This window comes from Electrona antarctica, assembly GCF_951216825.1.
Source record: "Electrona antarctica genome assembly, chromosome: 8".
NCBI lineage: Eukaryota > Metazoa > Chordata > Actinopteri > Myctophiformes > Myctophidae > Electrona > Electrona antarctica.
Window position 1 is genome coordinate 564470 of NC_136789.1, and position 18896 is coordinate 583365.

Below are 18896 nucleotides of genomic sequence, written 5' to 3' on the forward strand. Positions count from 1 at the left end.
ATATATAGGAAAATAATACATATACATTAAATACCACACATTTTATTTTTATTTTACACCTAGAAGACATTTCTAACAAAAAATACACAACCGGAAATGTCTTATCTCTTCACATGATTTACATAACATTATCGTAGTGATACGTATCAGTGATACGTGATACGTATCACTACAATAATCTTATGGTTAGGGAATTCACCTGTACAGGTCAAAACAGGTCTTCGAGTCTGGCTGCTACAAATGTAGGCTACAAGAATGATGCAATACTGGTGATAGTCAAACACTGGAGGTGGCAGGGGCAGAACAACTTCTTGGAAACATGACTGCAGTAAAGAAAAGATTTATTTTTTGAATCACCACTTGTGTATTCATTTATTCAATGTTGGGAAGTGGGAACACTTTGCCTTTGTTCTTGAATTCACAAGAAAAACCATGACAACTGTATGGTACGTTGGAAAACAGCCCAAGGCCCCAAGGCAGAGTGGGGATAACCTCAACCTCCCAAAGAATTTGTAAGTCAAAGTGTTACTGTATATCCCCTGGCCATGATCAGTTGTGTACTCACAGCATTCCCTGTGTGTATAAACTAAGCAAAATGAAATAAATATATACAGAAAATGTATTTAGTTTTAAATTCGTCGGTTTTTGGTGAGATGTGTCAACAGAACACAACAGCATCAGGAGGCAGTGGTGGTGATGCCTACATTCTGTAAGTTGCCTTTGCAAAGTGTCACATGACTACAGAGATAATATATACTGAATGATGTGTGTGAGGTTTGGACAAAATCTGTAGGAGTAGTAACACAAAATGTTTGCAAAAACCTATGTGGTGGTGCTATAACAGGCAGATGTAAGAAATTTGGGGCAGAGGTTTACCTGGCCTCCAAGGAGTATGTGTCCACATTCTGATCGGTCCAACTGTGCCGGACTATGGTGCCGGAGACAGAGATTATCTTCTCACAGAAGGACACACAGACACACGGATGGACAGGGGCAAAAACATAGTCTTGTCCACGCCTTCGGCCTGTTGGAGACAAAAGAAAAATACAAAAATACCAAGTGATGCACTGGAATGTATATTCTACAAAGGCTATCATTGTGATTGTAGGCCATCTAGCTGAATTATCCATTTTCTTTCAGGTATTTTTTAAGCTATTAGATGGCGGGCCAGAAGCCCAGAACACAATCAATGGCTGGAACATGTGATAAACCACCAACTTATATAGAATATATATGTATATATTATGTTAATATACGTTGCTATAGTTAATAAATAGATGTGTGGTATAATATCTACTGATAGAAATGCATGTGTAATCAAATGGTACAGGAGGTGCAATGTCATTTTGTGCAGGCATCATCCTTGAATGTAGCACTTTTGAACTTGATACTTAGTCAAAAACATATTTCTTTTCTTCTTTTGTCTTTTTAGAATGGAAAGAAAAGTGCGTTCATCCTAGCCAGCTTCATCAATGCTAAGCCATTGCTGTTCAAATCCTACCTATGTGGGACTGTCTGTCATATATTGTAAATTATTTACAAGTTGCCGGACAGATATTTTCACTGGCGGGCCGGCCAGTTGGTATATTAGTTATGCCAACTATATTGGCTTTAACTCAACCTTCATTACAATAGCCTAAGCCTACATGTCAAGTATAAGAAGATCGAACTCTCTTTAGCGATCAGTACTTTGCCTGAAACACTGTACTACAAATAATATTCAACCTTTAATTACAGCAATTACACCAGGTTTCATTATTTAGAACGTAACAAAATGAGTAGCGAATATTCATTTTCACTACAACAGTACAACTCTGTATTATCTTTTGCTTCAAAATGACTGGTTCTTAACATGGGGTTGTAGGACCCGCAGGGCATCCCCAGCTAAATTGTTGATAGGTTAGGAACCAAATGGACCCCTATAGATATGTATAACTCCAAGAGTGTATAAATCAAACCACCTTTATGGTTTTGTTAATGTGGTACATTTGGTTCCATTTGTACACACTCAAGTTACAATTTACAATTTACAATTTAGGCATTTAGCAGAACCAGTTAAATAAACAATGCCGATTCGATGGTGTAGATTGGGGTCCCAGACAGACATCACTTAAAATGGGGTCTGTGACCTAATCTAATGCATATCAAACAGGAGTTCCTTGAAATTAAAAAGGTAGAAACTCAGTTTTCTAAAACACTGGTTCCCAACTAGTGGCATGGTCACAAAAGCCTATCACTAGTCACTACATTGAAGGGAGGCTTAAAAAATAACAACTTGTTTGTTTTATTTTATTTAACATATTGTATCCTATGACTTTGTGAGCTACACAACATTTGGGTCTGTGTGAATCCAGTAGAGAACTGCTAAAGACGTCTTTCCATTCCACCTCTGTTGGTGGTCCAACAGCTTCATTGTACAAGGAGCTCTGAATAACCACCTGTCAATCACTGCAGAATAATGGAGCACCATGACAACTGAAATATACAAGCCAGAAAGAGCCTGTGTACAGTATAAACACACACACACACACACACACACACACACACACACACGCACACGCAAATGTAGACAGTCGTTAAAAACCAAGGAACTGTGTTGAAGTCTGTCGATTTTGAGGTAGGCTACGTTAGCATTCGTATTTTGTATTTTGTCAATCTATTTATTCAGGACTGTTGGTATATCTAGAGGCTAAATATAAATAAATAAATACAGCTGATTTAAGTGTTGCTAGACTTGCGTCACCGTGGCTTTCAAGTAACATAATACCTTGGGATTCCTTCACAAGACAAAATATATATTCTACATACAACTGCCATCTGCATAGAAATCTATGTGTACAAAATAAATCAAAATAATCAAACACACAGAAACAGCAAAGGCAAATTAATAATTAAAGTGGTTTCACTTGTGGCGATTTCTGCAGCAATTGTTGGCGGTAACCACTGACTCAAAGTTGGTGATATCAATGAGCCAACACCGCTCTCAGGATCCTGTGGACAGAATATTCATCCAAAATGCCAACCTGTCACAGACACGTCCCCACCACATGTTGTTTTTACGTACTCGACCATACAGAGGCGAGCTACCCACAGCTGCAGGTAAGTTTGTATTGGTATTTTGCTAGGCTACTCTCGCCAATTGACATCACACATAGTTGTGGTATCATAAGGGGTCTATTTCACTGCAATCTGAGAACCCATCTGTAAAAGATAAAGGAAAAATCATAGCTGTGTGAAGTGAGGGGCGCTCTATTCGTACACTCTCAGAGTTAACTAAAGACTCGGGATTTTAAAGAACTTTAAGCACTAGGCAGTTCTCAGGGCCTTATATCCTTTTCTGTGTGCCACCTCTCCCTGCAACTCTGTGGTCTGGTCAGGATTACTCCTCTACCCAGACACTCCGGCAAAGATGGAGACCACATCACAAGAAGCCTTCTGCCCAAAGCCAGGTTCCCAGTCAGAGAGAGGCAAAGGTCTGCATTGTAACTTAAACCTAGTGGGTATACTTTGTTCATCAGTTATTAGATCATATGTGTATGTCGTGGTTTGTGTGTGTGTGTGTGTGTGTGTGTGTGTGTGTGTGTGTGTGTGTGTGTGTGTGTGTGTGTGTGTGTGTGTGTGTGTGTGTGTGTGTGTGTGTGTGTGTGTGTGTGTGTGTGTGTGTGTTTCATTAATTAAAATCAGCCAGAAAACCTTTAATAGTATGTCGGATACTGCAATGTCACAGTACTCAAAATTATTGCCATTGCAACATTCACCCCTACTACACCGTATAGTAAGTAAGGCATAGTAAGGAAAGATAAGGCAATATGAAACAAGATAGATAACATCTTGTATTAATATCTCACCATGGTAATGATCATCCTACAGGAGAAGATCGGACCTTCCAGAACACACAGCAGGCGTACCCCACACCCTCAGGAGCCTCCGGAACCTCAGAGCCTAGCACAGAGAGAGGATGAGTATGTAGGCAGCAGAGGTCAAGCAGAGGTGAGGCTAGCCACTATGAGTGAAACAAGGTGTCAGCGGGAGAGAATGTCGATGCAGACACAGTACCAGAGGGATTTCCCAGCTCACCCTGTCGTCCACTGCAGAACCCCCGCCCTCCCACAGCCAGACAATATCGCCATCAACCCAGCCCTCAGGTGAGACCGCTACTGAATGAGCTGAGCTTGCCCGTTATTGATGATCATTTTATTTCTGTAAAGCCTGCTTGAGCTCAGGAATACACTAGACTGGAGTCAAGTAGATTGTATAGGATATAGGCTATTACTAACAACACAGCAAACAAGGACAATGTCACAGCCATCAAGGGTAGAGGGTAAAAAAGACTGTGTGTGTGTGTGTGTGTGTGTGTGTGTGTGTGTGTGTGTGTGTGTGTGTGTGTGTGTGTGTGTGTGTGTGTGTGTGTGTGTGTGTTAATTCACAGGACAGACTTCAGAACAGTTCAGATGGAGACTTACCCTTGTTGGCCTTTGATCAAACACACGCGTCATGGCAGGCAGAGAGGAAAACCAAACACCTTCTGAGAGATGGTTCATTATACACAATATCAACAGTCAACCACACCCACATATTGCATAGACCCTGTGTCAGCACCTGATATATTTAATTGTTATTAAGTGTGGAATATTGATTAATAATTGACAATACAACATTTCTCTTTTAAGTTGTTCTTTGTGATCTCTTTAGAACTTCTTGAGGCCACTTTGGGGTACAGACAAATTTGTCGATAACTACTGAAGTATATAAAGACTGATTCCATAAAGAAGTGTTAAAAAATATTATATCAAGATAGCAGAATGGGAGACAAAACACAGGACAGTTGATACTTATATTTGAACACTGGGGGAGATATTTACTAAATAGTTTCTCTCCCGTCTTAGCATAGAGGTGTTTGGCCACTTATGGCTCTTATGGCTCTTTCTCAATTCTATTTTAACCCTACCCCTCATCCCTTGCCCCTTCCCCCTACATAATGAGTATCAAGGGATAGGGGATAAATCATCCCCCTAGGAATTGGAACGTCCCTATTCTCCTAAATATTGAACGTCACCCTCAACGTCACCCTGTAACGTTAACCATTAACGTTACATTTCCAATCAAGTAAACAACCTTTCCTTCACAGTCCACATATACAGGTCCATCTCAATTAATTTGTATTGTTCAGTCTTATGTCTCACACCTTCCTCTTGACAATACAACCTAGATTCTCTGTGGGGTTCAGGTCAGACCAGTTGGCTGGTCAGTTAAGCACAGTAATACCATGTTCAGTACACCAGTTACTAGTAGTGTTGACTCTGTGGGCAGGTGCCAAATCGAGCTGGAAAGGAAAATTAGCATCTCCATGAAGCTTGTCAACATGCTGAAGCACAATGTACTCTAAAAAGATGGCTGTGTTGAAACCATTGTTAAGTTTTCACTGTCAGTGGATCAACACCATAGCAGATAACATGGCCTGGCCCTAAATCATCAGTGTTTTGTCATGTCCAGAGTCTCAACACACGCTGCTGGAAAAGGAAGATCAGCATCAACATAAAGCTTGTCAATGTATGGAGGCACACAGTGCTGTAAAATATCATAATAGATGGTTGTGTTGAGACTCCGGACATGACAAAACAGTGATGATTTAGGCAGTGAAATCTCGTGAAATATTCTAATTCAGATTTTTGATGAGCTGTACGCCATAATCATCAAGATTAAAACAAAAAAGGTTTTAAATACTTCATTTATGCAAATATGCACATTGCACAATGAATTGAGAATATATGAAGGTTTCACTTTTTAAATTATATTACGGGAGAAAATTAACTTTTACAAAATATTGTAATTAGTTGAGATGGACCTGTAGAACCAGTAATGAATGAACCTGTAGCCTGTTGTTGTAGTGTACACAGGCTAATCACAACTAGATAATTGTATGACTTCTTTTCAGTTTTCTAGACAACAATGGAATCCTAATATAGTAGGATGGCCAGATAGTGTATTTGTAAAATAAAAATGTATTTTCTGAGGATGTTTTAGTAGATTATAATAAGAAACTCATAATTACTTCAGCCTTATCCTTTAGTGTTTGCTGCTATGGTAGATCAACACTCACAAATCGTTCATGTTCCTGCTTTGCACAATCATATTGAACACTTAGTCAATATGATTGTGGAGGGAAAAAATATGATTCCCGTGATAGAAATTTCATAGCCACAATTGATTTTTATTGTAGTATGTTGCTTTTTAACATTCATTAACATGAATATTACTTCTCTCCACATTTCCCTGCATGGTAAAGTCAGCTAAATAACAATTTCTTGCAGGACGCATTAGGACCCCGCCAGAAAAATTTAAATAAAATGAAATGTTCAACACAATGTCTGTTTCACTTTAGTTTCAGTACCCACTGTAAATCCTCCAGCCAGCATCTTTAATAAGATAACAACTGGGGTGCGCACTACTATGGCTAGTGCTCCAGCATCACTGAATGTCTGTCAAGTGTCAACAAGTTGTTTTGACTCCTCATGTTGTTGTGTTCATCTCCTGTCCCTGTGTCTGTACTTATCAGCATGTCTTCTGTCATCTCTGTCTCTTTCAGAACTCCTGTCCCTCTTGTTATCTCGGTACGAGTCTCCTCTTTCTCTCCCTCTGTCACGGTCGTCTCTCCTTCCTCTTCCCGATCCCGACTCAGTGTCCCTGTGGCGGTCTTCCTTCTCCCTTCCACCTCTCTCCCAGTCTCTCCCTCCTCCTCCTGCAGCCCATTCCGGCATACAGTTCATTCCGAGGTTGATGGGTTTCCTAAAAGGCCTGTCTTTCCCACCGAAACGCAACTGGCCGGACTCTTTCTTCCCTCCTTGCCCGCCTCCCAGCCGCCGCGGCACCCATCCTTTGAGAGTCCTCTCCTGCTCGAAGTCAACGAACAACTCGTGTTGATCCACCACCACTTTGTTGGCTTCCCTCCGAGCCCGAACCACAGCTCTCTCCTCTTTATATTCAATGAACGCGTAGCCCTTGGAGAATCCCGTCACGATGTCCCTCACCAGTCGCAAACGGTTGATGTCTCCATACTTGGAGAATACTTCGTATAGCTTGTCGTCTGTCGTCTGGGGGTTCAGGCGGGAGACGAACAGGGTGAGGAGCGGGTCCCCCGCGACACCTTTGTTTGGCTTGTAGCGGCCGAACATCGCCCTCCACACCGCTCGGTCGTGGGGCTCCACGTCGGTGCCGTCGATACTGCCCGCTTTGAGCGGGTCGTAAACCTTCGCTATTGCACTCCATTCGTTCATGGTCTCCTAACTACAATGGATGAGATTAAGCAAACACTTTCACCCAGTTTTTTCTTCTAATAACAAGTTGCCATAGAGCCTCTGCCTGCTGTTGCATCCTACTTTTCGTTTTCTTTTGCTAGTATCGTTGGTACGTCAACAAAAACAATCCGAAGCGGATATGAGTGCGTCAAAACAAGTGTTCCGTCAGGAAACAAAGGCTTCTTCTGGTTTTCGGCAGACTAGATGCCTTCCGGCACATTGCTGCCCTCCACTGGTTATAACTCCTTTTGGATTCTCCTCAGTGCAAAATAATTTACAGTGCCTTGCCCTAGTACCTACCCGAATATACCCTTGCTGACATTTCCCGTTCCATTTCAGATTCTCAGGCTGAGTTGGTGCAAATCCCTCTCTCAACGTATTGTCCAGCTCTTATGTCCTCCACATTCAAAAACCTCCTAGCCACGTCCAGCACCATAATAATCCTCTCCGATTTGTGTGGTATTCAACAGATAAAAAGCTCCTTTTGTCCATACACAAGTTTCTCCCATGAGTCCCATCTCCCTTCCTTCCCCGCTCTGAAACCTTTTGTATGGAGTGAGAACAGTCTCAAAAGTCTCACAGTAGATATTACAGATTTGTAACTCACAAGTTCAGATTTGCAACTCACGTGAGTGAACTCACAAGTTCAGATTTGCAACTCACAGGTTCGCATTTGTGTTTTGTATCCACAAGTTCAGATTTGTGTTTTGTATCTGTATTTTGCATCTGTGTTTTGTATCCGTGTTTCGCATCTGTGTTTTGTATTTGTGTTTTGTATTTGTTTTGTATCTGTAATTCGAATCTGTGTTTTGTATCCGTGTTTCACATCTGTGTTTTGTATTTGCGTTTTGTATCTGTAATTTGCATCTGTGTTTTGTATCCGTGTTTCGCATCTGTGTTTGAAACACAAATGCAAAAAACAGATGTGAAACACGGATACAAAACACAAATCTGAACTTGTGGATACAAAAGACAAATGTGAACCTGTGAGTTGCAAATCTGAGCTTGTGAGTTACAAATCTGTGAGACCTTTGAGACTACTTTTGAGACTCTTCTGACGTTGGGCGTTAACGAACGTCCTCATTGGCTGAGGGAATCTGTCAATCATTCTGATTGACAGATTCCTCGGCCAATCAGATCGGTCCGCCTTCAGCCAATCCTATGGCTCCAATGCCCTGGGGGCACGCTGGTCCATAGCTCTAATGCCCTATGGTGGGGGGCACGCTGGTCCATAGCTCTAATGCCCGGGGGGCACGCTGGTCCATAGCTCTAATGCCCTATGGAGGGGGGCACGCTGGTCCATAGCTCTAATGCCCTATGGCGGGGGGCACGCTGGTCCATAGCTCTAATGCCCAATGGCGGGGGGCACGCTGGCCCATAGCTCTAATGCCCTATGGCGGGGGGCACGCTGGTCCATAGCTCTAACGCCCTATGGCGGGGGCACGCTGGTCCATAGCTCTAATGCCCTATGGTGGGGGGCATGCTGGTCCATAGCTCTAATGCCCTATGGTGGGGGGCACGCTGGTCCATAGCTCTAATGCCCTATGGCGGGGGGCACGCTGATCCATAGTTCTAATGCCCAATGGCGGGGGGCACACTGGCCCATAGCTCTAATGCCCTATGGCGGGGGGCACGCTGGTCCATAGCTCTAACGCCCTATGGCGGGGGCACGCTGGTCCATAGCTCTAATGCCCTATGGTGGGGGGCATGCTGGTCCATAGCCCTAACGCCCTATGGCGGGGGGCACGCTGGTCCATAGCCCTAACGCCCTATGGCGGGGGGCACGCTGGTCCATAGCTCTAACGCCCTATGGCTGGTCCATTAGAGCTATGGACGTCTGTGTTTTGTATTTGTGTTTTGTATCTGTAATTTGCATCTGTGTTTTGTATCCGTGTTTCACATCTGTTTTTTGCATTTGTGTTTCAAACACAGATGCGAAACACGGATACAAAACACAGATGCAAATTACAGATACAAAACGCAAATACAAAACACAGATGTGAAACACGGATACAAAACACAGATTCGAATTACAGATACAAAACACAAATACAAAACACAAATACAAAACACAGATGCGAAACACGGATACAAAACACAGATGCAAAATACAGATACAAAACACAAATCTGGACTTGTGGATACAAAACACAAATGCGAACCTGTGAGTTCACTCACGTGAGTTGCAAATCTGAACTTGTGAGTTACAAATCTGTAATATCTACTGTGAGACTTTTGAGACTGTTCTGACTCCATACTTTTGCGACTGTCACTGTCACAGCCACACGTTCCTTCCCCTCGTCTCTTGACAGCATCAGCCCCCGCCAGTCTCTTGACACCTTTTCCTTCCTCCTAATCCAGGAAACAAAGGCAGCACCTTCCTTTGTGAAAATAAAACGTTCCTTATCAAACACAAATTGATTGGCTAAATTAAATTGTGAAATTATGCATTGATGCATCATGCATACAGCAGCTGTGAAGGAAACTAATTAAGCCGTCTTTAAATGATCACACCAATATTAAGGACAAATGACAAAAAAAAAAACTTTGAATGCCTCTTATCAAGTTGCAACTTACAAGGAATGGTTCATAATAAGAAAAGAGTAATATCAGCAATCTCATAAGAATAACAGATTCATATCAGCAATCAATGCTGTAGTGGTTAGAGCATATGCATTTCACACAGAAGGTTGCGGGTTCGAACCCTGCCTGGGGTTGACGTCAGCAAGGACATGTGGTCGCAATGGGTTCCTAACACTAAATCAAATGGGTTCAGATCTGAGCCAAGTATGCTGAGGAGGCATATCTGAGGCCTGTCCTGGACACAAAAACAAATCCATACCTCAGAGATTCTGAACAGTGCACAGCAAAACGTTTTTTCTTGTGAGCTATAATGGAAAGCATTCAATTTGATTTTCACGCAATACCTCAACCAGTAGTGATCCTAGAACCTAGATCATCCTACCACATAACCAACTACCACAAGATCTAAATGTTTCAGTGGGAAACCACCTAACTCTAAATGTGAAACAACTAAACACTACTGTATAAAAGTTAAAAAGCCAAATATTGCAACAAGTCACAGTGTGACTCAGCATATTTGCTATAGCACTCCTGCAACTTGAAGTTTCACAACAGCAAACAGTAAAAAGGATGCATGCAAATGCCATTCCAGTCAGGTTTGCAGTAAATTAATTGACAACATGGTGTCAATAAATGCCAGTACAGTAAGTATGTTTATATGTAAAAGTAACTAAAGACAGAGTGAGACAGACGTCAATACAAGCATGAAATACAGGATGCACTAGTTTACAAAATATATTTAATAACCCAGTGAAAACACAACCATCAATATGTAATTCACATTGAATCCAGCATTACAAAAGGACAGCTGTTAATTATATTCTATGTACAGTAGTCATACTGATATTAATTCAATCCATTATAGTGTACGGTCACATTTACTGCACTACTGAGATAGATGACGTGTTCTCCATCTCCCCTACTCAAACACACCATACAGTCCAGGATGTTGCTGTATGTCCACTCTGTGTATTCTTTAACAATTGTTTTATTATCGTTTTTATTTTATTTTGCGTCAAGTGGAATCTGATCATTCACACACAAGCATGGATGTACACACACACCTCTTCTCTTTCCATCATTTCTCTCCTTCTGCAGTCTCATTACATATCTTCTCTTTCCATCAGTTCTCTCCTTCTGCAGTCTCATTACATATCTTCAACGCTCCATTTGTAAGCTTCCTCCTGAACCGCTTGTTTCTCCGATATCCTGGTGTAGCGCTTCTTTTCAAACCCGTTTGACCTGGAACAGACCCACACAAAATTCTTCTATGGATGTTTGGAGACCCAGGTTTTAATTTATACCGTTAAAAGCTACTCGTACTCACCCAAGCAATACACACAATTGGTTCAAACAAACATTGTGTGTCACACAGCCAGGCATACAGTTACATATAACACCACCAACACACATGCATGCAAGCAGAACAAACACTCTCAAACACACTCTGACTAACACAAAACACAGTAGATAGTGTAGTGACGAAACAGTAAAAGTATATCTAAAAGTAGATCAATATAGCTCAGTAGCCAGATTTTAAGATGTGCAGTGTGTTTCCTACGATATCGAGTCTGTACGAATGCTGCCTAAAACCTGCTTTGCTGTATGTCTAATGCATGTTAATAAATACTATTTCTAAGCTTGATCAACGGGACTGGTCTGAGTCATTTCTTCTGGTGAAGATACATCCCTGGGTCTTCCAGTACCTTTCCACAACAATAGTCACACACATTACCTGTCCACCCCATCCCAGCGATAACCGGGTAGGAGGTTGAATCGGTTGGGTGGCGGCATGGGACCTTTGTATCGTGGTCTCTCTGAGAAAACATAGGAAGTTGCAAAAAGTCAAATGCTGATGATGGCTTGCACATGTTTTCATGTTACATTCAAGAGGAGTGTGTGGGGTTGCTGTCTGACTACTTGGAGCTAACAATCTATAAAAAAAAATATTCACCAGTAAGTACACACCACTTCACAAACAATGTTGGTGTAACTAAAATATGTACCTAAATATACAGCTATATAGTTTTTTACTTGCATCAACTTCCAAGAGTTCCTGGTTTTACACACAAAACCCTAGTGCAGATTTGCATTTGGACAGTGTGATTGGCTCTCAAGACATGCCTTACCACATTTACATTAAACAACAATCTTGCCGCAAAATGACTTGGATCGATTTGTTGGTGAATTAAATTAGAATGAGTATTCAGACATTCACTCGGAAATTGTGCATAATATTCAAAGATTCTAAACATTTATTTGGGACAGCCACATTATGCCCTGACCTTTGATGCCCTGTGCCGTGGAGTTGCGGTCTTTCTTGCGTCTGAGCATGGCTGCCATTGGGTCGCCCTCCCTCTCCTTCTCTCGCAGCATCCGGTCCAGGTCCTCGTCATCACGGTGACGTGCCAGAGGCTTATGGGCCTCATGCACTGCATCTTCCAGATTCTGGTGCTGCATTTGTGACTGAACTAACCTACGCACAGAAACATGCACACAAACACACAGCACATATATTTTAACACAGTAATGGTTTAAAGCCAGAACTAGCATCAAAGAGTGTTTAGAAAAACAGCAGATGACACCAACAGTTTATGGTTCCATGAATTAGTAGATGGAATAGAATTACAGTATGCAACTTGAGGTAATGTAGCAAAGTTGACTATTTATCCTCTAAAATAATCTCCCAAATGAAAAGCTTACACGACCATTTGATAGAATATTGACACAATTACATTCACATGAAATAATGGGAAATAAAGTCACTGTGTGAGTATCTGGGGATATACAAATGTGAAAATTACTGGTCAATACAGATGGGCCAATAGATCACTGTGCACATACTGTACATTGGTAAACTTTAACACATTACAAGCCCCAGCATCTCATTCCACAAATACAAAAATATTACACCCTCTCTCTTACCCTTTACCCCACTGAGCGTATTTCTCATCTTTCACTGCTTTTTCAGCAGCCTTCCTCTTCTGTTCTTCCCTTTCTGTTTCCAGATCTCTTCTTTTGCCACTCTTGTCTCTGAACACAGTCTGGGCATTGCGGGCCTCCTCTGGAGAGGAGGAAGAGTGTTAAAATATCGCACTATTAGATAACGCCGTTCAACTTCACAAGTCAACATCTTTGTAACATTACAGTGTTGGGATTTAGCTGAGAACCAGTGAGCAGGTTGGGGTCCAGGATATTTTCTAAAGAGCATTGCAGTTCACCCTATCTATGCCCAAACAGACAACCCCTTGCTGGTTTCCCACCCAAGGACATTGACAATTGGTGTTTATTGGATTGCTTGGACAAGCTAAAGGCACCACTGCTGGGAATCAAACCAGGGTCTCTGCAGTGGTGGGTGGAGTGGTTTAACCTCTCCACCAGCCAGACGCCCTGAATTAAAATGTACTTTAATTTGTATTTTTAGTTGTACATTTGTATTGTATTTGCTTTGTTCAGGACCCCAAGAAGACTAGAGGCTCTTTCATGCGTCTCTAATGGGGATCCTTTAATAAACATAAATACAGTGAGTGGACCCTGATGAGCCTTTTCAGTCATTGCTCCTAAACTGTGGAACCAGCTACCTAGCCGTGGCTAGGTGTCAGGCTGGCTCCAACACTACCCGTTTTTAAACATCTTAAAACTTATTTCTATTCCCTGGCTGAATCCCCATTTGCTCATACTTGGATGGTAGCCTCTCTAGGCACTCTACTACTACAAGGGAAAGAACTTAAATGTGTTTACCTGACCTGAATACAGTGTTGTTAATGGCCATGTAATGGGCTGTTGCTGGGAATCCTAAATCTACAGTATAAGCTTGTGATCATGTAGAAGTGTCTATTTGTACGTCTCTAAATGTTTTTGATGAATTGAACATGGTGGACCCTATTGGAAACAAGTGTAATGCTTAATTGGGTCGTCCACTCACAGTTAACAGCCTTTGTATCGAGTTTGTGCTTGAAATGTACTGTAATTCTGCAAACTGTTAATACATTTTTCAATCAAATTGTAGAACTATTAGAGCCTACAGTAGAAGTGTCTCTGAAGATGGTAGATAAATGTAACTGAGCCATTCAGTATAAATTAGAGTTTAGACAGTGTTGGATAGAGAATTCTGCCAAAATGTTCTAAACAAAGTTTCAGTGGAAAAAAGTAAAGAAAAGTTGAGCTGACCAGCGAGTCCATCGTTGTTTTTCTCTCTGCGTCGGTTCTCCTCCTGTTCTTTCCTTAGAATGTCTATGGAAACCAGACCAGCAGCTCCTCCTGAGAGCATCCTGTGGCTCTGGAAACAAAGGGAAAAAAACGGGGGAAAAAAGACCACATTTAATTTCACTTTAGTTATTTCACAGAATTTCACAGAATTATGCAGACACTTCAAGGGCGCAACAATAGAATAAATTCTAATGCATAGATCACTAACCATACTCACTGAATAAAATCATTTGGGCATTTTCCACAAGCTTATGTCTTTGGACATAAGCTTCCAACAAAGATTTTGAGAGTGGAAAATGTTATGTCACATTGAGGTAATTGTTCCAGTGTATCATATTAGTTATATATCTAAGACAAAATCAGTCAGCTGCAATAACAAGGAGGTTGAAGATTATTTAACTGTCTGGTGTTGTGCACTTGAAATCGCTTATTGCCTGCCAGTGCCTAGTCAGAGAAACCACAGTGCTGGGGGTTCATTTTTGTCCGATTGCCCGTTTATCGCCTTCAAAATAGAGGCTTCCACCTCCAACTGAATTGGTGTCATTATTTCACCTCTGGTTGCCCAGGTCTGCGAGGAGGAGAGAGGTCATCACCCGATGCCCTTCCACCCCGCATTCGTCTCCTTGGTGGTGACTGGTCTCCGTCAGAGCCCTGACCTGTATCTGGCCTTCTATTGGGTGGAGATTGGGCCCTCCTTGGTGGGGATTGGTCAGAGTCCGAACCACCTCCCCTTTGTGTTTTTTTTCTGGGAGGTGATGTGTCAGAGTCGTGTCTGTTCTGAGCTCGCTTTGCTGGTGGTGACCGTTGAGAATCAGGTGAATGTTTTCTCCTGACAGGTGACAGATCTGCAAAAGAAAGTGCTCTTTCATGCATTCAGGCACTGCAATGAAACTTGAAAATGAGTGTCTCAGTTTTGTATTGTAAATCTCAATAAAAATATACTTTAAGCAGCCATCCGTAAACCCCAGGTTCAGCATCACAATATACTTCTCAATACTCACCTCTGCTATGTCCCTTCTGAGCTCTCCCTGAATGTTTGTTTGACCGAGGGGGTGAGGAGCTTTGGTCAGGTTTTTTGCGAGAGCCAGAGCATCGTCCTGGAGGAGACTGGTCTGGAGAGTTGGGACAGCCTCTCCTAGGAGGCGATATGTCCGGCAAATCATGACGTGCCTTCCTGAGCAACGAGGCCTCTGGTGAGTCCTGTCCGGTTCTCTTCACCGATGGGGCCTCTGGTGAGTCATGTCTGATCCTGCTCATCGATGAGGCCTCTGGCGAGTCGTGTCTGGTTCTGCTCACCGAGGGAGCCTCTGGCGAGTCATGGCGAGTCCTTACTTTAGTATCAGGCTCAGGAGAATGAGATACCCTCAACTCCTCCTCTTCCTCTGTAGCTTTATCTTCATCAGCTAAGAAGAAAGAACACTCGACATGACTTATTTTATTAAAAAAGGAAAGTGCTGGACAATGCAAGTCACCTGGTTTTAAGATGGTGCAAACGTTGTCTTCTTCAGACATGGTTGCAGACACGTTGCTTCATACATGGCCTTCATACATTTCTTATTACCTCCCAACACTCTCCACTTGTTGCTGACCCTGAATGACTCCAGCTGCTTCACCTCCTCTGGCCGATCATCAATTACGTCAGCAACCTGAGTAGACAAGAAACAACATGGTATAGCAATTGTCAGGTCAACGCCAGGCTAGATATACTCATAGTAGGCCAGTCAATCTAAGATTTGACCCAAAATAAATTGCAATAGTAATTGTTCAAGGTTTTTTATGATCCTTAGGTTCATCCAAATAACATATTAAAAATTGTTTATTATATACATTTTGGATCATGGTAAATTCAGGGGTTGAAAGTTGGAGCACCATTAAAAACCTATAAAGGCAAAAAAAGTTAGTTAGTTTTGCACAAAAAACACTGGGCTAAAAACAGTTATAGCCACTTGCCCAAATGTGGCCAAACGTGATAGCGTGATGTCATGTCATTAGCCCATCACAACAACTATTGCAAAATGGAAACGGTGCTAGACCATGGCATGCACCAGCGCCGGTCAGGAAAAATAAATAGATCAGGCATCCCCCAATGGTGCAGGGACCCCCCCCCCCCCAGCAGCTATGCCCATGATGTCATGTGGCAGCCAAGTCTATGGACTTTTATGTTTGCTTTAAGCATGCCCCCCTGACATACAAAAGCAAACAAAGGCTTCTTCACATGAGTGTGATTTTTTTTTCTTGAATGTACAACTTATTATTTTAGTCCAAAATGTTTCATAAGTACACACCCACAAAATTAAAAACAAACAAAGCCATAGACTTTATAGGGTCTATATATTAAATACTATTTTATTCCCCCAACCCAGATATTATGCGTATGGCTGGTACAGTGGGTGCACACTATCCACTTATACGAGACTGGTTTATTCCAAACTAGCCACATGACGCTCGTCCTTCACGTTCCAGGGCTAATTCCAAAGTACCAAACATGACATGTTTACAATTAACCTCTCAAGACCCCTGCTCCTGTTTAACACAAAACATGCCCTGAGGCAAAATCCCCGAATGTGTTTCCAGATTGGTTAGTAAATAAACCTAATGACTAATGTAGTGTCTTATAGCTAACTAAATAGCACAGAGCTAGCTATGGCATTAGCTCGATCAACTTACCACAGGAGCTTCATCATCTTCCTCCTCCTCAGCGTCCTTGTCCTCCTCGGTAACGATCTGCCTCCAGTCATCATCATCATCCACGATTTTCATTCTGACATTAGAACACATCAATGAAGAATGAAGACGAAAGGCCTTTAGCAACCTGGGCTGACAAATTGAGTTCACCACTAGCATGCAGTGCAGACTCTGCATGCATGCCTTTAATATATAGGCACTTGACTAGAATCCGCTACTCACCGCTTTTCAGTAATCTTCTGTCTCTTTTTAGCCGTCTTCTTCGATTTTTTGACATCTTCATCGGCGGATAAATAACGTTTCAGATACTCAGCTTTGGACAACTCTGCTCCTTTGCTGCTGCCCGTAGAAGCCGCCATGCTTTTTACCTACGAGATTGTTGTCGTAAACTACGTGCGGCACTTAGGGCCAAAAAGAACCACGTAGCTCCTTGTGGCTGGTGCCATTCGTCACGATTGACGCCACACCTAGGATTTCAATGATTGAGGTGACAGAAATTATTAGCAATTTAACATAGGAATACTGCTGCCGGAATCTTATAGGAATTTCAGAATCCTAGATTCCTAGGGAATAGGGATTCTATTAACATAGCGTCACCAGGCTTTTGGATTCTATAGGAAATTTGGATAATCTTGAGACATTCAGCTAAAATATGGTGAGGTATCTTGAAAGCATCTTATCAAGTTATCAAGGTTTATAATAACAATAATAATAATAATAATCATCATCATCATATCATCTTCATCATCATATAAAATATTGTGGTGCTAGAGCTGTCAATTAATTGTAGGCCTAGTGGTCTAGTGGAGTAGGCTAACAATGTTAGTGATATAACACAGTATCCACTGTGTACTATGCTTCTGTTTATAGTCCGGCAGCCGATAGGCTTCTTTTGTTTAAAGTGGGAAATTTGGTATAGCCTATAGCCTTTTTATTGGCCTAAAATATTGTCTATATACGTATACATTAATTATATGTGACCATACCATTAAAGGGCCACTTCACCCCTTTTGCAACCAGATCTTATTTTAATGATGTTTGGGAGACAAGAAACACTTTCCTGGGGTTTTTATGTGGGTAATTTGTGTTTTTAGATATTTCAGTATTTCAAAGTATCCATGGGCTCCATGATGTCATGGACACTGGGCTCACTTAGCCTGGATCCAGCCCAAAGACCCCGCCCACTCTCTGAGTTCAAGAAAGCTACAGTCTGATAATCAGGCTAGGGCTCAGCTTCGCAGCATCTTTTTCCGGGTTTTTAGACAGCTGGTGGATGGAAATTAAGCTCCACCTCCGCAGACGACTGCCGCGACGGCCAGATTCCCGGAAACGCTCTCCTCCGCGGCAGTCGTCCACGGAGGTGGAGCTTCTTTTCCATCCATCAGCTGTCTAAAAACCCGGAAAAAGAAGCTGCGGACAGCTTCTTCTGTCCGCGGCTGTCGGCCGTTTTGCGCTTAGGTGTGGAAACACTGTAAGACAGCCGTCCCCCATCCACAAGGAGTGAATGTATGTATATAGACAATATTTTAGGCCAATAAAAAAAAAATATACCAAATCTCCCACCCCACAACCCCGGCTGCCAGACTATTACACACCACCATGCAACATCCCCCTGCACTCCTTTCATTGCTAAAGCTGGTATCAACTTTCACACTTTTTTCAAGATAATCCCCATGTTGATTATTATGATTAATGAAGGAAATCTTAATATTCCTATCAATGATTTCTATTTTGTGGCAATATTAGTGTAAACTTGTATTGCCTCAAAATTGTGGCATTATATGTACAATGACAACATTGTCTGAAAGCATTATAGCAAAATAAGGAGCTGACTATTTTTGCATATATGTTTTTTATTCTTTGTTAAAATGGCAAAATAAAGGCTGTTGTTACTTGCTGTTCACGCTGTTTACTTTACTGGAAAAAGAAAAGTGTAATTGTAGGAGCCAGTACGTTGTGTCATATTATTTGAGATATAGGCCTATCTTGCATTATTATTTTTTAACACTTGGTGGTCGTCATTAGATGCACAGGTAGGGGGAACACAGGTCATTGTAGGTCACAGGTACAGGAATGGCACACAGTTCTCACCATATAGATACATATAGATCATATTTGACCCTG

The 18896-nt window shown here is 41.9% G+C and overlaps 2 protein-coding genes across 3 annotated transcripts; both read right to left on the bottom strand.

The window, feature by feature from the left end:
• Positions 1–6190: 6190 nt before the first annotated feature.
• On the bottom strand, positions 6191–7691 carry snrnp35 (small nuclear ribonucleoprotein 35 (U11/U12)). The gene has a single exon (XM_079507772.1). The coding sequence runs from the start codon at positions 7272–7274 to the stop codon at positions 6525–6527; it is 750 nt and encodes a 249-aa protein (XP_079363898.1). The 5' UTR covers positions 7275–7691; the 3' UTR covers positions 6191–6524.
• A 2909-nt stretch (positions 7692–10600) lies between these two features.
• Positions 10601–17231, bottom strand: LOC306927806 (uncharacterized protein). Of its 2 annotated transcripts, XM_079507660.1 has the most exons (11): positions 16995–17231; positions 16755–16848; positions 15649–15733; positions 15089–15490; positions 14640–14932; positions 14049–14157; positions 12804–12942; positions 12164–12354; positions 11614–11695; positions 10986–11120; positions 10601–10942 (listed from the first exon to the last, which is right to left on the bottom strand). In XM_079507660.1, the coding sequence occupies exons 1-10, from the start codon at positions 17129–17131 to the stop codon at positions 11027–11029; spliced, it is 1626 nt and encodes a 541-aa protein (XP_079363786.1). In that variant the 5' UTR covers positions 17132–17231; the 3' UTR covers positions 10601–10942; positions 10986–11026. The 2 variants fall into 2 exon arrangements, with proteins under 2 accessions (XP_079363786.1, XP_079363785.1); XM_079507659.1 differs by having other exon boundaries at positions 10601–11120.
• Between the last annotated feature and the right edge of the window lie 1665 nt (positions 17232–18896).